The sequence below is a fragment of the Tauraco erythrolophus genome, chromosome 7 (assembly GCF_009769465.1).
Source record: "Tauraco erythrolophus isolate bTauEry1 chromosome 7, bTauEry1.pri, whole genome shotgun sequence".
NCBI classification, from domain to species: domain Eukaryota; kingdom Metazoa; phylum Chordata; class Aves; order Musophagiformes; family Musophagidae; genus Tauraco; species Tauraco erythrolophus.
In genome coordinates, this window is record NC_141471.1 from 65,567,346 (window position 1) to 65,588,895 (window position 21,550).

The 21,550-nt window shown below is 53.8% G+C and overlaps 1 protein-coding gene across 1 annotated transcript in view; it reads left to right on the forward strand.

Annotated features, from left to right (window-relative positions):
* Nucleotides 1-13,294: 13,294 nt before the first annotated feature.
* Nucleotides 13,295-21,550, forward strand: part of LOC147528472 (acrosin-like) — a 43,023-nt gene continuing 34,767 nt past the window's right edge. Inside the window, exons 1-6 of the mRNA XM_086615184.1 lie at nt 13,295-13,365; nt 13,676-13,873; nt 14,213-14,478; nt 14,756-14,901; nt 15,391-15,629; nt 21,061-21,356. Coding sequence (XP_086471310.1) covers nt 13,295-13,365; nt 13,676-13,873; nt 14,213-14,478; nt 14,756-14,901; nt 15,391-15,629; nt 21,061-21,356 — 1,216 coding nt within the window. The remainder of the gene's footprint in view (nt 13,366-13,675; nt 13,874-14,212; nt 14,479-14,755; nt 14,902-15,390; nt 15,630-21,060; nt 21,357-21,550) is intronic.

A 21,550-nucleotide genomic window follows, 5' to 3' on the forward strand; every position in this document is an offset into this window, starting at 1 on the left:
GCAGCATGCTTTCCCTCTCCCAAATCCTGCCCTGCTGTCCAGGCTGCTCATAGACTGGGATTGGCTTTGTTTCTGAAAAGACTATTCAATGATGCCATTATTACATGTACTTCAGTTCTGGCTATCTGCTCAAATTATGCATCACCGCAGGCAACCTGCCTACTCGAAAGGTCTTGATAACGATGTCTTTCCTCATTAGGACAACGCTCAGGCCCTCGTTGCTACTCCACTGACACCGACGACCCGCTCTTCACCTGGACCTCCATGCATGCAGCAGCACTGCCAGGAGCACGTGCAACACTGGAAACCAAACCTCCCACCGCAGCAGCACGGTCAGCCCGGCTGCCCTCAGGAAGGCCGGGAATACCACCCCTCTCCTGCTCTTACACGCTTGAGATAATTAACCTCAGCTAGCACATGTCATAAAGACAAAAAGAGATCCAGTGCAATCAAACGGGCTCCAAAAAACTTCTGAGCTCCCGCAAAAAATCCTCACTTCTTCAGCTACGTTACCTGCCAAGGGAAATACGCAATATGGCCAAAAAATAATAAAGCCTCCTGTACCTTGTCTCTCTAAATCCCACAGCACCAAGTGCAGCCTGTTCCTGACCTGCGAGGATGGAAGTGTCCTGTGGAGGGCACGGGGCAGAGCGTGGGACAAAGCCCAGCCTCACCGGTGCTCAACATGGCCTGTGAGCATCACCTGACGCCACCAAATCCTGGAGAGGGGCTCAGGCAGAAATCATACTACTGGGGAGCTGGAGTTCCCACAGGAATCGGCAGTGGGGTCTTTAAAAATTACTTACTGCTTGTTCTTCCACGATCGGAGGCTTATACACTATCTCAAGCTACGCAGCACCAACACAAACAACCTTAAACCCTGAAATGGCTTGTTGCACATTTGTCTGCTCCACAAACCTTATGACTTAAAGCCAGAAAGTTTTAGAAGTGAGCCGAGTTTGACATTATTAACGTACTTATCCACTTACCCAGCACATACAAGGAAACTCATCTGAAAAATGCGGTGGGTTACGTATGCAAAGTCCAGCTCACAGTCAGGAACCCTAACTCCTGCCTGAGGTTTTCCAGAATAAAGTTTAATGCTCCACACAGAAATTAACACACAAAAGGCAATTCACAACACACTGAGCCAGGCAGGTGATGCAACGATTGTGGAGGACCATGCAGCAGCCATCACCTTCTCACAGTGGCTCACAGAATTTGACACCAGCTGGTTTTTGAGCCAGAGAAACTGTGCTGGCATAACCAGCCACCTCCCCTGCTTCAGTGCCAGGAAATGCCATTAGAAAAAATCATAATTTAGCAAAGCATCAAGCAGAAAGGTCTCACCTACCTGCTGGCAGGTGGTCTGGTGCCGCACGTTGCTGCGGCAGGGGACCTTGGCTCTCCAGCCAAATTTTCTGTCACCCTCTGTGTCCAATGAGCCAACTGCTCCTGAGCAACCACCACACAGACCTCAGGCTTCAGCACAGATGCAGGAAGAGCTTCTCCAAACCCCTCTTCCCTCTGCTTCCCCCAGCATCACCCAGTTTTCCTTCATTCCTTTTCTCACAGCAAAGAGCAGGAAGGTTTGGAGAAGCGGCTCTCTGCGGGAGCCCAAGAGTCCCAACACCTTCCCATGCCCATTCCCCTCGTACTTCCCCACCACCCGCCCCTGCTAGGAGTGTTGGAGCTAGGAATGTAGGAGGAGGCTAGGAGAAGACACTGGTGCTCTCTAGCAATGTCAGCCCAAGGGTTTCCCCAATCCCCCCTCCTTCTTTCGGCAGGTTCTCTTCCCTGCCTCGGGGCTTACAGCCGCCCACTGATCCCAGAAAGCTGTGTGACAATTCAGAGCCCGGGCTTGTACCAGCACGGCTTACACCGAGGAATTAGAGACGTCTCCCTCGCAAGAAGAAAACGTACATGGAAGGAAGGACTTCCTGCACTGATAAAGTCCACTAAATCACTACAGACAGCGTATGGCTCCCACGTTCTTTATGCAGACTGTTCACATTTGAACGTTAGGCAATTAAGCATACAGAGCCTGACTAGGTTCTGCAGGTGACGGGATAAGTAGGTCATTGGAGGGTTATCCTGATTTCTCACCTCTGCATGCTCCCTGTGACATTATTACACAGGTAAGATCTCCCAGCACAGAACAGAGGCCGCAGCAGAGCTGCAGGTTACCTTCCGTGCATCCCCTTTGCTGCCTGCCCCAGCTCTCAGCACGGCTGACTTTGAGCCTTCACTGCAAGTTTTTCAGTTGCACCGTCAGAACTGAAATGGGCCGGCAAAGCAGCTGAGCATTAAGTTGGAGAGAAGGCAGGTATCACCAGCCACAGACCATCAATCCTCTCCTCCTCCAGCACCGGACAGATGTGTGAGCCACCAGACCAAAAACGCACCTCTCTAAAACAGAGACAACAGAAAGGGAAAGTTTCTTCTCCCTCCCTAATTCCTCCCCCCGATGCTGATATTCTTGTCAAATAACAATAAAACAAACCGAAAAGCATCTGCAATGACAACTCTGAGGATCACTTCCCCAGTAGTCGCACAGGAGGTTTTTCTGCCAGTGCCAGAGTGAAAAATGTCTGATTTGGTTGAATAGTTTAAAAGATGACCCTTTTTACACCCAGAAATTCCAGAGGCAAGCATAACAGAGCTTGAATTTCTTATGTTCCATTATTTTCCGAATTGCCACTGTTCAAATGGCACATTCAGACTCCAGCAGGACCAGACTATGGAAAGCAGACCTGCAGGAAGAGTTGGAGTCTCTTTTACAGTTAGGGAGATGAATAAATAGTGAAATAGGGAAAAGAATTTTAATTATTTTCTTGATCACGATGACTACAAATAGCTCTTTGGTCTGCAATATCCTGATGATTATGCATGTATTACTTATTTTTCATGCAAAACTATATTAACTTGGAAATCAATCCTGCTTTAGAAAAACACCTAGGCAAATAACACACCCAAGTTGCTTCATAAATCAGAAATAATTAAACATCTTCCAAGATGCATTTACCTGCACTAAAGAAAGCAGTTTGATTACAGCCAGCACAATTTCCAACTTGTCATGTATTCGAATGTGCCAAAAGGGTCCAATTTCAAACCGCAACATCCCACATCGCACTTCCACAAGGTGTGCGCAGCCTTTTGGGATCTCCGAATTACAGTTCGAAATACCCGAGAAGAGAAGTCAAGCTCCTCCATCCGAGACCCGAGTCCCACCTGCATCCCACCGGCTGCGGGAAGGCATCCTTTCCTCGGAGCACCGAACTCGTTAGTCCTGAACTAACGACTCTAAATGAGCTGTACGGATGCCGGCACCACGGAACGCGGCTACAACTGCAAGTACCAAATACCCGAGTCACTTCTAACGCCGGCACGGCCGCACGCTGGCTCCGAGCCTCCGGCAGCCGGGCAGGAATGCCCGTCACTGCCCGCCCGCCGTGACAGCACGGCCGCCCTCGCGAACACTCCCAGAAACGACGACAAACTCAGTAATTCCAGCCCGGAGGCACGCCGGAGCACTCCTGAAAGCTCACCAAGTGTCACAGCGCGCAGAACGCCAAACCACCGCCAGCGCCTGCCGGGTGCTGCGCGCCCGCCCTCTGCGGGCTGCCCTGCGCCGCGACAGCGGCGCCCCCAAAGCCCCAGGAGTGGGTCCCAGCCCTGCCCAGCAGCCCCCAGCACCTGCGCACCCACCGCCGTGGGTGCTGCGGCAGGTACCCACGGCAATGGGGGGACGCGTGCACCGAAACACGGAACCCCCTGCAGCACCGCGGTGCCACCCAGCAGAGCCCAGTGGCCGCCCGTGCCCCTCACCGTGCGAGCCCGGCAGCGCTCCAACGCCCGCTGGACACTCCCGGTCAGCTTGATGCGTAGCACGATGGATTTTTGCTCATTTTTCTTCCCTTTTCCGCAGGACACGCCGTGTCGCTGCCCTTCCCGCCGCTCTGCCATCCTACACACCCTGCAGCAGCCACTGCAGCCGCCCACTGCCACCCACTACCACCTTCCACCTCTGCTGCCTTCTGCAGAGTGACCCCTCGGTGCGGGCGCAGCCGTCATTGCCAGGGAAAGCCAACGTGTGACGTCACTATGGGCCACCCAAGTCACCATGGGCCGCTCGGGGGGAGCGGGGGGCTTCCTGCTCTTCGCTGCTGCCGTTTTCATCTCCACTGGTTTTGTTCTCTTCCTCCATGAGTAGTGGCTCTTTCTTCTATACTGCCCGAGACCAAAATATCTTTCTGACACACACACACATATACATCTATACGCGCACCCGTACCTGCACACATAGATACGGGTGTGCATACACATCCTCATGCAACCTCCTTTCTTCAGATCATTTCTCAACGCGCACCTGTCTAGCTTCACTTTTTTGTGAGGATTATTCCCTGGCCAAACTAAGCAAATAAAATGTAAGAAGAAAGCTAATGCTAACAATCTCTTGACCACAACGCATAATTCTATCCGTACTGTGTCATTTCTTATTTAGGGAAGGCTTAAGTCCTATGGATGCTACACCTACAGATGTGTCTATGCAGTGTTCTGTCGCAATGCAGGTTGCCTGTATATATATACACATCTATCTTTGCAAGACTGGTTCTCTGGAATGTAAATTTTCCTTAACATGGCTACTTTATTATATAAATAACAACATTTCAGGGGCCAATAGGGTATGGAGAACAGACATCAGTGATTTCTTCAAATCACCTCAATGTGTAGGTCTTGAAGTTTTCAGTGGGCCACAACACATGCAGCAAGTGGCAATGCAGTCTGTACAAAAATAAAGGCAAGAAAGTAGAGGGAAAAATGATTTTATGAGTGCCCTGAAGGGTGTTCATGCTTTTAGTGAGCCCGTTCATTCGTCCCAGAATCATCATCTGAGCTCTCTGTGCCCTTGACGCATTCTAATATTGCTCAGCCCCCGGGGGAGTTTTTTGCTTTCCTTCTGTTTGTTTTCTTGGGGAGGTACAGGGTGTGTATAATAATTTCCGCTGTATTTTCAGATATCAGGTCAACGAGAAACTGAGAACAGAGCAGTCTGCTTCAGCTCCTGACTTGGAGACTTTGCTACCTGTTTCCCCTTTCGTAAGCTCCCAGACTCATCACCGCAGGAAGAGGGTGGCAGATCCTCCCTCTCATCAACAGCCCCAGGAAGAGGAGAGAGAACCTCGTCTGTGAGACACACAGCCAGGAGCTTGGGTAAAGCAAGCCAAAGGTTTGCCGTGGGAGAATAAACACCTTCGGCAATTGCAAAAGCAAAGCCTAATTTACGCTCATTTCATCCACTTGCAGATTTTCTTTCCGCTGTTAGTTTTCACATGTGAGAATAGCGGAGTGTAAATAATCTTTTGCAGGGAATGAAACATTTCTGGTCATTCAGTTTTAGGATCTGGACCAGCTCCTGTTATTACCAGGATCAAAGTGAACAAGGATAATATGAGACCCACAGAAAAATAAGGGAGAGCTTACTGGGCTGATGGCAGTATGGCAGCTCGCTCTTTGGTTTTACAAAGTGAGTTCGTGGACCCTGTTCCTGAAAGCAGCCCCAGAAGAAAACCCTGCACATGTCCCACGGGAGTCAACAGCCCTGCATTCTCCACGCTGCAGATATTTAGGTTTTTAGGGCTTGCCTGTAGGGGGAAGAACCTGTGGTCTTGTCAGTGTACAAAGTAGCATCTTTTTAATTAAAGGTGTAATTGCATGCTGAGCTACTTAAACTGGTGGAGCTTTGTGAGTGGACACATTTCGGCTAATGACGGAGGTTTCTTTCACAGTAAATTGTTTCAGCTTGTCTTGCAAAAGTGATTTAAGAAACGTTGACATAAACTGCTTTAGTGGCAAATAAGTGAAATAATTTCTTTGCACAGGTAGTTATGGAAGAACCCTCTTTTTTTCACTCGCTTAAAATGCAAATTCCGTGCTTGGATCAGCTTTAACATTTGTGCAGTTTCTGATAGTTCGAGGTTTTTCGAACAGCTTTCTGCAAGACTCAAGGTGAGAAATCTTATTTTATCTTAAACAGCTTAAACTATTACTTCTTTCAGGCAGTTGCTTCCTATAAACAGAGGCTGGCGTCTGTACGCAAGGTTCGAAGGCGGGGGTTGTTGCTGTTGGAAGGGGAAAAGGAGAGCGTATGAAGGAAAGGAGCTGACTGCACTGCTGGTTCTGTTTACTCTTTCCTCTTCCATAGCCCACTTTGCCCTAGAAGAGCTGCTTGGAGAAGGGAACTGTAAAATAAGCAGCTTGGTAACTGGGCAACGGCGTCGCTCTTCCCTCGCCTGCAGAGATGTGACAGAGCAGCGTAGAAAATACAACCACCAAAGGGAAACAACAGAAAAAAGCCGACTACTTTCCTTCCTTCTACTGCTTTTCCTGTATTTCATTCCGTACTGAAATGAGCAAAAGTGCTCTGCAGTTTTTCAGCGCTGTAGCGCATTTACACGCACACACGAAATTACAGAGCAAGCGTGAGCAACGATTGTAAGGCGTATGGCATGTCAGCTTGCACGATGCTACAGGATGTGGGTTAGTTGCCAGGTGGCAGGAATTGGGCTGTTGTTCCTGTGATACTGTGCTGAAAATCAGCCTTGTTTTGCTCTGGGTTCAAGAAGGGAGGAAGGAGATACCGATGCTTTGAAAGCGCTTTGTTTCTGGCAAGGGTTCCCTGGCCACACCAGCACCCAAGTCTTCTCCTCCAAACCTTCCTCATAGCAATAGCTAATTTCCAGCTCCCAATAGGTCATCTCCTCTGAACCAGATCCCAATTCCCTAAACAAAAGTGTTTCTCGATGATTTCTATTATTTGTAAGAGCAGCACTTCGATGCACAGTGGTTAACTTCGCTCGGTTTCCCAGGGCATTACGGAAAAACCATTCGCTGCCATAATTAAAACTGCCCAGACGAGACTTTTCCTCTTCGTGGAGAGGCCACCGAGGCAAGAACGGCAACACCTGTTTAGAGATGTGCTCCAGCACGACGGCAAGATTGCTCTTGGGCTTGGAAACCACAGGCCAGCGCTGGACAGCCCTGTTCCCCAGGGATGCTCCGACAACTGCTCCCACCAACACCTACAGCTGTACCCAAAGCCACAGCAGAACCTGCCCTTTTGCTGTAAAACACTGAATCGCTGTTTCGTGAGTGCAACGCGCAGCTTGACAGATGAAATCTCACTCCACCAAGGTGTTGCTTATTCAGGCCATGAAGGTCTGAGAAAGCAGCTTTCCACGCCAGCTCTCCTTCCCAGGAGAACCAGTGCAGAAGCTACAGCAAAACAGCAGCAAGAGACTGGGACAGCAGCACATGGTGCTGGAGGCAGGGCCCATGGAGGTTCTTAGCATGAGATGACAACAAATAGGGTTGGCAGGCAAGGAAGAGAGGTCACATTACATATCTGCTTGTCCAAGTGTCTAAGCATGGCTTTGTAGGTCGAGATTAAGCAGGATTCTAGGTCATGGGCTATACAAAAAGCGTTGGTAGGATCTCTCAGCCCCAGCTTGGCTGGAGAACGTTATCTCCTTCCCAGCATCAAACTGGTGGACACCACCTATTCCCTGAGCATCTACCTTGATCACAGCTGGTAGGTGTTATTTCACAAGGAAAAGTCAAAAGGAAATTTGTTAGATGGCAAGCAAACAGCCATGGTCTTTGCAAAGCACAAACAGGACACCAGGCAGAGCAGTTTCAAGGAGAGGGCAAAGGTGCACATACCTCATCTGGCTCCTGTGGCTGTCCGTCAGTAAGAACCACTGGTATCGCACAAGAAGTGGGCTGCGGTTGGTCATCTCAACGTAACAGTGTCATTAAAGATGCAGACAAAGTCCAGGGCTGTGGTCTGGATATGGAGATTCGGAAAACAGACTTCCCCCCGAATGGTGACCTGCTCCTCATGAGGGTGCTCAAGAAACTGTATCTTCAGAACCTCCTTTGCTACCCAGGTATTCAAGTCCTCGTCATAAGCGGGGTTAAATCGGATGGAGAGATGAAGTTCCTCCCCTATCTCCAGCTTGACAGGCTGCAAGAAGTATTAACCACTGGTGTGATGAAGTCCCAAGATCTGATGGTATAAAACAGGGAAATGTTCAAAGTGTGATCCCAACGTGGGCTTCTCAGTTCATCCAGCGCGTGCCTGGCTGCAAGCACCACACCACTCTTGTCTGAGATTGTCTCAGGCTCACACCTCTGTGCTCTGCATCAACACAAGAGGGAAATAACTGAATTCTGGACCCACCAAAGCTGTATGTTAAGTACATAACCAAATCAGCTCTCTGGCAAGCCAGGGCCTTCTGCCCTGACTCTAAGGAACCCCTTTATCCTTACACTCGACAAGCACAACGGCATTGCATCCTCACCCTTGCAGGGGCTAGTCACCAGCACGGCGCAGAAGCGGTGGCTGTGCCTACACCACCACGTGTTTAGCAGAGTCCATATCCAACACCTTCCCAACACTGGGGCAGGTCCAGGCTCCTCAGCCTTCCCGAAGGCAGAGCTGCCCTCAAAGAGAGCTCTTGAGGTTATCTGAGGAGGGCTGCTGGACAGCTGGGCTGCCTTCCAGGAGACACCTTTACCACATGGGTTGCCCAGACCTAGTTGCCTGCTCTCTGCTCCTCACGTCTCAGAGTCAGGATGCATTTCCCCAACTCAGATGATGTTTTGTTTCCTTCAGCAGCTCATTTCAAATCTGATTCAGTTCAGGCCAGTCTACCGCTGACTCTAAAGAACAAACTCCTCTGCTGGAGGGCCTCCCAGCAGAAACGCACCACCACAGCCCTCCCTCTTCAAACCCCACCGGCAGAAGGTCCCTGGCTGCTCACCTGAACACCGGCAGAAGGTCCCTGGCTGCTCACCTGAACATCGGCAGGGAGGGGCTGCTGGTCCGCATCGCAGACTGAGAAGGGCTGCTCCAAGGTCAGCACGATGCTGACTGGCAGGGAGGAGAGATTTTTTAAAGACAGAGACTTGTACTGAGGAGTTAGGACATCACCGGGTTGCTACAGAAACAGAAGACAAGAGAAAAAATAACCTAAAGTGGCCACAGACCTCCTTCCCTTTCTGATGCACTTCAAATATTTCAACCCCTAAAGAGCAGACATCTCCATTTATTATTTTTATTAGTTTGTACCCTTGCAGAAGGGTTTTCCTTACCAGATGCTTTTCATGCTTATAAACTACCCCACCTCCCAGGGAACAGGGAAACAGTCTCACGCAGAGATGGGAGAACAGGCCCTGAGAGGAGGCAGCTGCTCCAACACAGTCAAACCCAGAAAGTTGTCGTGGGTTAGGCCGATCCGGCAACTAAACCCCACGCAGCTCTCCCACCCCAGTAACATGGAGAGGAGAAAAATGTAATAAAAGAGCTGAGGGTCGAGACAGGAACAGAGCAGCACCCACCAACCACGGTCCCGGGCAAAAGAGGCTGTTTGCTTAAAGCAAAACTATTTATTAACAGCTACCTACAAAGAGAAAAGTCAACAAAAACGGTTACTTGAGAGGATAACAAGAAAACAAGGCCAGGTCTTAAAATCAACACCACTCCCCCCCTTTGCCTCTTCTTCCCAGCTCTACCTCCCCCCCCACAGCGGCGCAGGGGGCAGGGAATGGGGCAGTGCAGGTCAGTTCATCCCATGCTGTTCCTGCCGCTTCCCTTAAAGGAGCAGGAGCCCTTACACCATTGTCCCTTGCTCCAGTGGATCCCCTACTCACCGCGAAAGCGTGAATCCTGCCCGCTGGGGGGCAAATCCTTACCCCATCGGATTGCCCCAGGCACGGGCTTTACCAGTCCTGGGCTTTAAGGAGCTGTGGCCACTCGCTCTGGCGTGGGCCATCACACAGACTTTAAACGCGCCTCCGCACGGACTGAGATGCGCAAATGCGCCTCGCCCTGTGCCCGGGAGTCACAACAGGCTCAGGCTCGGGCATCTCCTTTAATGAAACCCCTCCCCACCGGCGGGGGCATCCCACGGACTCGAGATGCACCGTGCTCGGGCTCTGGCATCTCTGCTCGACGTGGGTCCTCCACGGGCTGCGAGTGGGTCTCTGCTTGCCCCACCGAGGGCTGGCTGCAAGGGGCTGCTGGCAAGGGGGGCTCAGCCGCGGCACACGCTGTTCCGTTCCATCTTCACTGACCTCTTCTCTGTGCGGCCGTTTCTCTCAGATCTCAGCCCTTTCGGGGTGAACTCGGCCCGGTGGGCACCCCGGCAGCGGGGCTCTCCCCGAGTTCCCCACGCGGCTCCGCCGCCGCCATCCTCGACGGGGCGGGCACCGGCCCTGCCGGGAGCCGGGACCGTGCCCCGCTCCCTTCCGGGCACAGGCACACACCTTTCCGGTTCCTTTGCCCGACGTCAATAGGGCAATTCGCGGAGGCGCCGATTGGCTCAAGCCCCGAGGGGGACGGGAGTCCGGTCTGATGGGCAGCTTCTGCCACCCGGACCTCCCCCCCCACTTCAAACCATGACAAAAGTGAACCCCGATCGTTTGTAGATATAAGGAAAAAAATCATCACTCTGAGGGTGGGGAGGCACTGGAACAGGTTGCCCAAAGAAGCTGTGGCTGCCCCATCCCTGGAAGTGTGCCTGTTGCTCACCAGCCTGGGCTGCGGCACCAAGGACACTGTTGCATCTTCCGCAGCCAGGAGGAAATGGCCTGCCTCTTGTAGGCAGTGTTACAGGTTAATTTCAATAGTTTGGCGAGAAAATGATTCTCAACAGCCAATAACTGTAAAATTAATAGTTAAAATTTAATTAGGGCAAGCAAGCAAAACAGCGCTGGGTGCGCCGGGAGTCTCTGCTCCACCAAGACGCACACCCGCCGTGGCAGTTTTCTTGTATTTATACAAACACACTCATAGCCGCCCCCCCCCCCCCCCCCCAAAAAAAGTCAGTCTCTCCCAGGAAATTATTTCCATAGTCCCCGCCTCAGGATCCGCCTCAGGCTCCTCCTCGACACGCCTCCTGGTGGTCGTGGGCAGGGGTCTTCAGGATGAAGGCCGGAGGTCTTCCTCACTGTGCACTTTTCACCTCTTCCCTAAAATCCCTGATTTGGCTGAGCTTGCAGAGCCAAAGTGGTTCCAGCCTGGTCTGTCCTTGAGTGGACATCTGATCGTGTTACCTGTCACTATCTGAAGACAAATGTTAGTTTTTATTAGCCCTTATCTTTCCTACACGGGCCAGTTTCTGTGCATCCCTTCCTCCCTGCAGAGGTGTGAGACGTGAGTCACAGCCTTGCCCATGTCCATCTGATCTGTCTTTGCTTTTCTCACCAGCCTCCTCCTGGGCAGCTCATATTTTACAGCAGGGACTAGCACTTTACAACTTCTAACATTTTACAGCAATAATCCATACAACAGTTAATGTAACAGTATTTAAACAATAATTGGTTAGTATTTAATATTTAAACAATAACTAACATATATCTTAGCTAGTTCCTGAGAGATGGTGGTTTCTATTTGTTTGGCAAATTTTAATATATTACTTATTACAGGCAGGGTCTGTACCTTGAGTTAATTAGTTCATTAGTTCATTATCTTCAACTCAGTCCAGCTGGCTAATAATGATTGGATGCCATAATTCCACCTTTTTGTTTTACAATTTTTGTTTTTTTCACAAAGGCTTTAAGGTGAGCAGAGACCCGGTCCATTCATCCAACTCCAGCACGCTTCCCTCCTGCAAATACCACATCGGGGCTTGCAGCTTTACCTTCTTCTCCGAAGGACTCTCGGCTCGGGCTCTCGGCTCCGGCAAGGGAGTCGGGGCTTCTCAGGGTCTCACAGATGTATCACATTGGGGCCACCAGTTGTTGCTCACCAGCCTGGACTGCAGCACCAAGGACACTGTTGCATCTTCCACAGCCAGGAGGAAATGGCCTGCCTCTTGTAGGCAGGGTCTGTACCTTGAGTTAATTAGTTAACTCAGTCCAGCTGGCTAATAATGATTGGATGCCATATGTGCCCATGGCAGGCGGGTTGGAACTGGATGATAGAATCATAGAAGCATAGAATGGTTAGGGTTGGAAGGGACCTCAAAGATCATCTAGTTCCAACCCCCCTGCCATGGGCAGGGACACTCTCCACTACACCAGGTTGCCCAAAGCCTCATCCAGCCTGGCCTTGAACACTTCCAGGGATGGGGCAGCCACAGCTTCTCTGGGCAACCTGTGCCAGTACCTCACCACCCTCAATGCAAAAAATTTCTTCCTTAGATCTAATCTAAATCTCCCCTCTTTCAGTTTAAAGCCATTGCCCCATGTCCTATCACTACACACCCTTGTAAAAAGTCCCTCTCCAGCTTTCCTGTAGCCCCCTTTAGGTACTGGAAAGCTGCTATAAGATCACCCCGGAGCCTTCTCTTCTCCAGGCTGAACAGCCCCAACTCTCTCAGCCTGTCTCCATCGCAGAGGTGCTCCATCCCCTGATCATACACGTGCGCTCCGTGTGTATGTGAACACTGCGTGTTGCACTCGGTGTTCCAGACGTGTGTTTTGGAGTAGGGGTGTGCACAACCTCTGAGTGTGCATCGCACCTTCTGTTTGTACCCCACGTGTGTCTGCACCCCGTGTGTGTGCACGTGCACCCTGTGTGTGAACGCCGTGTGCGCGTGCACAGCGTGTTTGTGCGTGTCCTCTGTGAATGCTCTGTGTGTGTGTGTGCATGTGCCTGTGTGTGCACATGTGTGTGTGCGCACTCTCTGCACACTCGATCCAGCCCGTTCCTCCCAGAGAATGTCTCCATGCAGAAGAGCTGGAGCTGAACTGGGAGAACTGTCACTTCCAGGAGGTTTCTGCCGTCTCAGTCCAATGGATGTGACGGCCATTCCCATGGGCAGGTACAAGAGGCTCAGTCTGTTTTCCAAAGAGCCGATCACCTTCCTGAACATGGGCACGGCCTTGGCTGGCACGAATGGCAAACCAGAATAATGCAGGTGGAGCAGCACCGTCACCAGCACCCACTGCATGCAGAAAGCACCACTCGGTCCGTGTCTTCCTCTCCAGCTGATCAGGATGGATGTTCAGGAGTGAAACGTACACACACACGTCACTCCCAAGAGCCGCGAGCACAGCACGTTCATGGGGTGTCTGATCCCACCTTCGGCCTCCCATCCTGCTCGGAACCCCCATGTTGCCCTCCTGCCCCTCCCCCAGGAGCCCACCCTGCCTCATTCCGTTGCCGGAACCAGCGGCTCTGTGACATCACAGCCCCAGGGCCAAGGGCACCGTGGGCAAGGGGAGCACAGCAGCACTGGTGGTGACTTGCCCTCAGTTCTTGCAGCTGACACGTGGTGGTGGCAGCATGAAACTGCTCCTCGTCCTTGTCCTGCTGGCCCTGTGCTGGCCCGCGCACGGCACATGGGACAACTGTGGGTAAGTGGCCCGAGGCTCTGGCAGGGAGCTTGGGCAACCTTTCTGGGGCTCACTGGAGGGGGCCTGCGTGTCCCCCGTGGCCACGCCACGGCTTGCCAAGCCCCACCTGGGAGCCTCGGCTCCTCGCCAGCACCCAGGCTGCTGGCACAACTGCTCTGCGGGGCTAAAGCAGGAACAGGGGCGGACAGACGCACATCCCATGGGGTTCCTGCTGTCCCTGCAACGCCTGGTGGGGAGGGAGATGGCTGACCTTCAGCCTGAGCAGCAGCAAGCCGTGGAGCAGGGCAGTAACGAGCTTCTGTTACAGAAGGACCTGTGGGCTCCGGCCCATGGATTATTACGCCGGGACATCGCGCGTGGTGGGTGGCACAGATGCCCAGCCTGGAGCTTGGCCCTGGATCGTCAGCATCCAGGACCCTTCGAAAATCGGCACGGGGCACGTATGCGGAGGGTCCCTCATCACCTCGCAGTGGGTCCTCACGGCAGCTCACTGCTTCGTCAGGGCCAGGTAAGGAGGACCAGGGAATGGGCATATCCCCACAACAGTAGAGCAGGTGCCCTGTCCGCAGCACCACGTGCTCGTCCCATCCCCTTTCCTTGCGGTCCACCCAGTGCCTGGGCACTCCCGAGCTCGGCTGAGAGATGGCTCAGGAGAAGGCTGGGCTCTTGCCACGGCTTCCTAGACGCCTCCAGCTCCGCAGCCCTTGTGCCTCAGGCGTGCGAGGGCAGTCACAGCCTCCGTGCGCTGCTTTCCTCTCTCCCGTGGGAAGCAGAAGGCAGGGAACTGCTGGGCTGCTGCAGCACGCGGCCCCGCTCCCTCTGACCCCTCTCTCCATCCGCCTTCCAGGCACATCACGACTTGGCGCGTGGTGGTTGGGGCCACCCGCTTGAGTCAGCCGGGCCCCGAGACCCAAGTGCGCCACATCAAGCGGCTGCTGGTGCACGAACACTACAAGATCGTCACGGAGCGCAACGACATCGCGCTGCTGGAGCTGGACCAGCCCGTGCAGTGCGGCTACTACGTCCAGCTCGCCTGCGTGCCCGACGCCTCGCTGAGAGTGTCGCAGCTGAGCACCTGCTATGTCAGTGGTTGGGGTGCCACGACCGCGAGATGTGAGTTCCCCAAAAGCGCCGTGTCCTGAGCGCAAGCTTGGCACGCTGGGCAGACGGGTTGGGCTTCCTGACCGCAGAGGCAAAAGCCAGAGCCAGGCTGGGGGGACGTTTGCCTCTGGAGAGATGATCCTGAGACATTCCCCAAAGCTAGACGGAAGGGAAACCCGGGACAGGGCCTTCAGGATGCAAAGCCAAGCCCTGGGGAAGGGGTTTGCCCGGACGGGGGAGGAGAAGTGGCAAGGAGCTGCTGGGTGCTAATTGCTTTCTGTGCTCACAGTTGGAAGATCAAGTGATGTCCTGCAGGAGGCCAAGGTCGGCCTCATCGATGCCAAGCTCTGCAACAGCAGCCAATGGTACAGAGGGGAAGTCCACAGCCACAACGTGTGCGCTGGCTACGCGGAGGGCGGCATCGACACCTGCCAGGTAGGAGCGTGTGACCTTGTCGCTGCTGGGGCTTGGTGACAAGCCAAGCTCCAGCAGCAGCACCGGCAGCCCTGTCCCAGCCCAAACGTACCCCGGCACATGCTCTGCCCGGCAAGTCACCCTCCCACTGCGGGGTCCCCGCGGCTCTGGAGCTCACCTCCCCTTCCCCAGCTGCAGGTCCTTGCCCAGTGCCCCCCTTGTCCCAGAGGCCCAGAAAGCCCAGCCGCTGCTCGGGGCAGTCCACGGCTCCAGATCCCAATCCTGGAACATCCCTCTTCCACACATCCCAGATGGCCGTGCAGAGAGGAGAGATCGCCCTAACGTACAGACCCACGCCCCGCTCCCAGACAATGTTCCGTAGGCTCCAGCGCCCGAGCAGGGCCTTTCTGGGCACTGAATGCAGCACTGACAGGTGCTGGGGAGAGACGGCCAACCCTAGTGCTGATGGTGGCCACCAACACCACCTCACTCCTCTCTCCTCCGCTGCAGGGTGACAGCGGTGGTCCTCTTGCCTGCAAAGACAAGAGTGCCAACTACTTCTGGCTCGTTGGAGTGACCAGCTGGGGGATAGGCTGTGCGAGAGCCAGACGGCCCGGAGTCTACACCTCCACCCAGCACTTTTATGACTGGATCCTGGAACAGACGGGACTGCGCCCGGCAGTAACAGCTGCTCCAACGCTACAGCCAGTCTTGACCTTCATCGCTTTCCTGGTTTTAGCTGGGACAGAGTTAGTTCTTCTTTTTAGCAGCTAGAAGAGCTCGTGTTTTGGTTTTACTCAGAGGCTTGCTCTGAGAAGAATGCTGATAGCAAGTTGATGTTTGTGGTTGGACATGAAACTCCAAGGACTCCATCGTTCTGCTGCTGCAACTTGCAGTTCCTAAGGGGAAAAAAGGCTTTAGCAGCAGGATGAAAAGGATCCAGGGCAGGCTGCAGGCGACCACGACCACTTGGTCTGGGCAATGCCTGCTGATCCAAAGGCAGCCTCAGTGGCAACGGGCTGCTCTGTCCTGCCCACTCTCTTCTAGGGGCACGCAAATGTTGAAGGGGACTTTGTTCTTGAAATAAAGTTGCCACTTTTCACAGCAAACCACGCTTCTGTTGAGTTCAGTCTCCTGGGTGTGGCAAGGAATGCCACGGCCGGCACCTGCAGGATGAGGCTGCAGGTGGGCACAAAGGGCAAGAGTCACTCCGAAGGGCTGAAAGCGCGTGGTCAGAGAGGAGGGTGCCCAGAGCCACCATGGGATGAAGCAGACTGGCACATGGAGGATAGGACGAGGATGGGAAAAACGATGTGACATGCACACATGGGGGTACACACTAAGGCAGATGAGCTGATGATGAAGGCCTGGTGTACGCCTGAGCTCATGGAACAGACTGTGGGAAACTACTGAGCATGACGAGAGAAACGCCTGAGCATGGGAAAGAGAGTGAGAAGCTGGCAGAAGTTACAGTGCCATAAGGAACAGCCAGATCCGACGGAGAGTTAAGGGGCATTGATGCGAGAGGTGGTCACACTTCACAGATGGTTGAAGGAAGAGTTGGGGTCATTTTGGGGAGGGGGATCTGGCAGGGACAGCAGTGCCCAGGAAACCACATCAGTAATGCCAGGGAAGTCCCAGGTGACCCAACTAGCAGCACCTGAACCCCCAGTCTCTTCTCAGGCTTGACAAACCTGGGAGCCAGGGGGCAAAAATAACCAGGGTAGGTCCCCCCCTTGCCAGGGGGCAAAAATAACCAGGGTAGGCTGATGTCCTGGAGCCCTCTGTCTGTTCAGTCTATCCAAAAGGAGAGTCAAGCAAGATCACAGAGGGTGTACCAGCACAGGCAGAGTGGCGGTGGTCCTGGTCTGGATGTTCTCAGGTAGACGCGCCTGTGTTTTGCATCCAGCCTGTGTCATCTGTGCCCTGGTTCCAGCTAGGACAGAGTCAGCTCTTCTTTTCAGCAGCCAGAAGAGCTCCGTGGTTTGGTTTTAGTCTGGGGCTTGCTCTGAGAACGCTGGCAGCGCACTGGTGTTTGTGGTTGGCACTGAGGCCTCAAGGACTTTCCAGCTGCCGTGTTCGTGCCAGCGTGCAGGAGGACAACAGGATAGGGGGGAACATGGCCAGGATAGGGGGCCCACAACTCCCCTTGTGATCTGAACTTAGACTTTGCATTGAGGGCCAAACTGGCCAATGAAGTATTTCATAACGTGCATCATCATGTCCAATATAAAGAGGAGGGTTAACCAGAAAGAAGAGTTTTCGCGGCGGCTAAATGCACGGACTCCGTAGATGTGAGAGCAGAGTGACCTTTATTATTATTTTACAGGCAGCTTTTATAGATTATTACTCCGGCCACGATGTGTCCACGTGCCCCTCACCCAGCTGTGATTGGTTACAAACAACAGTGCACGCACCTATTTTAACTTTACTATTGGCTATGCCTAAAAAGGGGCTATTTTTCACCTGCTAAATGAAACATCATTTTCTCACACACTCTATATCATCTTCCTATACTCCCCATGTCAGCTTCTCGCACTCCTGTGCTGGCTTCTCACACTCCCTGCACCAGCTGCTCACACTCCCTTTTCTTTCTCATCCTCTTTATCGGTGTTTTCCAGCTTCTTCAATAACACAGGTTTAAATCATCAAGGCCGGGCCCCAACGGTAACTGTGTGTATGATTCCACAAGTTTTTGCCCTTCTGAGGCTCTCACTCTCGGACTCTCGGAGTGCTCTTTCTCTCTCCCTCTTTTCTCGGGCCTCTCACTCAGCCGGGATTGCGGTGTTGGAATCATCTGTTTTGGGATCGTTAGTCCGGGACGGGACCGGTCTTGGTCGTCTGTTTTGGGAGTCTCCGAACATCTATTGCAGCATTGTGAGGCGTTTTGAAGGAGTCTGAGAGTCCATGGGGGGTGTTGGAGGCTGCCTGAGGGATTTTAAGGGCTGTCCTATAGGTTTGGGGGGCTCCCTCAGAGGTTTTGGGGGTCTGAATGTCTATTGCAGCATCCTGAGCAGTTATCAGCGAGTTTGAGAGTCTGTGAGGGGGTTTGAGGTTTTTCAGGTCTATTAACATCCCTTCAAGCATATTGAGGTGTTATGAGGTAGTTTCAGACTCTGTGAAGAGTTTAGGGGGCTCCCTGAAGGGTATGGGGGGGTCTGTGAATGTCTATGGTAGCATCATGAGGCGTTTTGAGGGAGTCTGAGATTCTGTGAGGAGATCTGAGGGCCATGGTGGAGAGGAGACCGAGCACAGGAGGGCGGCGCTGGGGGATTTCAGGCACAGGAAAATTTTTTTCCCCACCGATCTCTAATTTTTAATGAAATTTCCGTTTCTTTACAAATTTCAGTGCAAACAGCAGGACAGCCCGACAGCCCCTGCGCCCCGCCTGCCCCCCTGCCCCCAACACACCCCCGCTCCGACCGGCGGGCCCGGCGCGGGTTTCCCTCCGCCGGGAGATTCCCGGGCCGGGCGCCCCGTTCCCGGGCCGGGTCCCGGCGCCCACCGGCGTTTGGTTTCGGTTCTGCGGGGCGGGCGGGTGCGGGGGGTGTCGAGTCTGGAGGCGGTGCCTGTCTCGGCGGGTTTTTCTTTGCCCCTTGCCACCTCTCTATTTTATGCGACTTTTTATTTCAAACAAACACATCACGCAGACGCCGCCGCGCACCCACCGCCCCGCGACACGCACGCGCCCAGACACTCCCCCCTCCCGCCTCCGCTGTCGCGCACGCGCAGCGCCGGCGGGCCCGACCCCGCTCAGCGGCCCGGGGGGGGGGGGGCGGTGTCCGTCAGCCGCGCGCACTGCGCAGGCGCGCGCCCCCCGCCGCCGCCAGAGCCCCTCCCGCGGGGAGCGGGCGGCGGGTCTCGTCACGGCGGCGCCGCGCTCAGCAGCGGGGCAGGGCGGGCGGCCCGGGGGCGGGCGGCGCGGAGCGGCCGGCGCGGAGGTAGGCGGGGGGCTGGGGTCTGTGGGAGAAGGTTCGGGTTTGGGGCCGGTGGGATTTTCCCTCTTCTCCCGCCGTGCGCGGCCTCTGCCCCCCCCCCCCCCCCCCCCGCCGTGTCCGTTCGCTTCTCAGCCGCGGCGGGGCGGGAGGGGGCGCGCGCGCAGCGGCGCGGGAGAGCGAGTGAGTGAGAAAGGCGGGAGCGGGGCTCGGGGCACGGGGCTCGGGGCTCGGTCACGGCGGGGCAGCGACTCGGCCCCGGGCACGGGCCGCGCGGCGCCGGGACTGCCCGCTCCGGCCCGGGCAGCAGCCCGCAGGGCGCCGCTGGGTCCTAAAGTCGCTCCCGCCGTCCGTCCCGGGGCGGCACCGCTGCTGCGGGCGGGGGGGGGGCGGGCTCGCCGTGGGCGAGGTGGCGAGCAGGGGAGGGGGAGCGCGGCGGGGGCACTGTGAGTGCAGGCGCCGGTGGGTGCACCCGGTGGCTGGCGGGGGGTTCGGGCTGGGGGCCGGATACCTGAAAAGTCGATGCAACTGAAATCAAACTTTCCCAGACATTTTTGAGTTGTAGAAAGCGGCATTCTTTATTGCAGTGCCGGGTGCACGGGAGATCCCTGTTGCTGGCACACACACCTGGCTTCTGGACAGAAGCTTAGTTACACACTGCGACCATGCGTGTTCATAACATGTTGCCGTAGTCATTGTTATTCTCGTCAACAATTGGTTAATTTTTTCTCGCTTTACATGTAAATTCCTTCCCACGCTCAGTTCTCTTCCTCCACCCCTTTCTTTTGGGTCTGGGGTATGTTTAGGGCAGGCAGTCCCTGAGTCGGTGGTCACCATCTCACCCAGCTGGAATTCCCTTTTCCCCACATGACGGCTGGGCATGTTCACAGCTCAGAAAAACATGAGAACAAAGTTTATCCGTTCTCTGGGATATTCCTTCCAAGGGCAGACAGTTCTGGATAAAGAGTCTCCCTTCTAATCCCTCCTGGCAGTTTCAAGGATGCTCATCTTGTTAGTTTCTTTAGGTGTGTGTAAATCACCTACAGCCTACTAAACCCCTCATGAAATTCTTACACAAAAGTTTTAACCTCTTCGTTGTTGAGTGACAATGGCTGATCTGGTGTAGAATTGGTCTGGGGTGATCTAGGGGCTGTAGGAAGAGTCTGGGGGCTGTAGGATAGGCCTGGCGGGGTAGAGAATAGATCTGGGCGGATCTGGGGTCTCTAGGATGGGTCTGGAGTCTGTAAGAGGGGTCTGAGGGCTCTAGGATAAGCCCGGGGAGTGTAGAATGGGTGTGGGGGGATCTGGGGGTATCCAGGATGGGTCTGAGGGTTGTAGGAGGGGTCTGGAGGCTCTAGGATAGGCCTGGGGGGGTGTAGAATGGGTCTGGGTTTATGGGGGCTCTAGGACAGCGCTGGGGCGGTGTATAATGGGTCTGAAAAGATCTGGGGATATCTACGATGGGTCTGGGGGCTGTCAGAGGGGTCTGGGGTTTTTTCTCTGTATTTTTTTAGACCATGGATATCTCATCACTCAGCTACTGCATCTTTCTATGTTTTGTTTTCAGAAACTAAGGGAACTGTCATGAACATCAGCTATGCTGCTTGGAAACCCCCTTACTCCTTCCCATCTTGATTGAAATACCAAGAGTACCAATCAGTGGAGTGAAGGAAAATTAACCAATGACTGTTACAGGGTAAGAGTTTTGATAAGCTTATCTATAAAAGTCTAATTTAAGAGCAAAAATAATATGCAATGTTATGTAAAAGAACTTTGGTAATGATGATTCAACAAAATGAGTGTCTAAAAAGCTATGGATTTTGATGCTGAGGGGGACACGTTTGGACGGAGCCACCCCCCGTGCTGCCATGAAGAAGTGCCTGTTCTTCTGCTTTTGTAGATGGATTTTTTTCCTGGCTCCAGCAGTTTTGCTAACGAGGCCTTTCACCTTTCTGCCTACAAGATGTCTCAGCTTAAAGCTGCAGGGAAGCAAAACCAGTAAGAGACCGGGGGAGCCTCTTATTTCTGTAAACTGTCTCTCCTCTGGAATCCTCCCAGAGAGATTACGTCTTTCCTTGAAGGACCTACATTTCTGAGAATAAAGTTCAATTCTCTCCCGAGTAACGTGAAGGAAGAAGGACGTTTTGTGGAGAGGGAAGGGGCCGTTCCTTTTGGGCACGACAAACAGTTTGACTTTCCTGGAAGTGTCTCTTCTAGCTGGGCGTCTTCCTCTATTCTGCCTCAGCCAGTTGGCAACTCCTCGGAGCAGCTGTGGCTGCCCCAGCCCTGGCAGTGCTCGAGAGCTGGACGAGGCTTTGAGCGCCCTGATCCAGTGGGAGGCGTCCCCCAGTATGAAACCCAGCCATGGATTTCCCTCCGCCGTTGTCGTTCTTTACGAGACTGTCCCAGAGTCAGGACATGGAATGGGAGAGGGGAGTGGAGCTCATCACCAAGAGCGACTGACGGAAAGACGGTGGGATGCCACGGTGCTGAGCATTAACCCTGTGGAAGAGAAAACGGAGAGTAGAAGCAAGCGAGCTGGTGAGTCAACATGAAAATGCTTTCATAAGCACAGCAGAAGTGGAAGATGAGAGAAACAGAAAAGCCACAGAAAAACCATAGAAAAGAGAAATGAAAGCAAGTGATGTGAAGGGCCCCCACACCCAGGTACAACTGTGCCCAAGCAGTTACAAGTCAAGAGCTGCCAACCTCCCGAGCGCCGCACGGCCACTCCA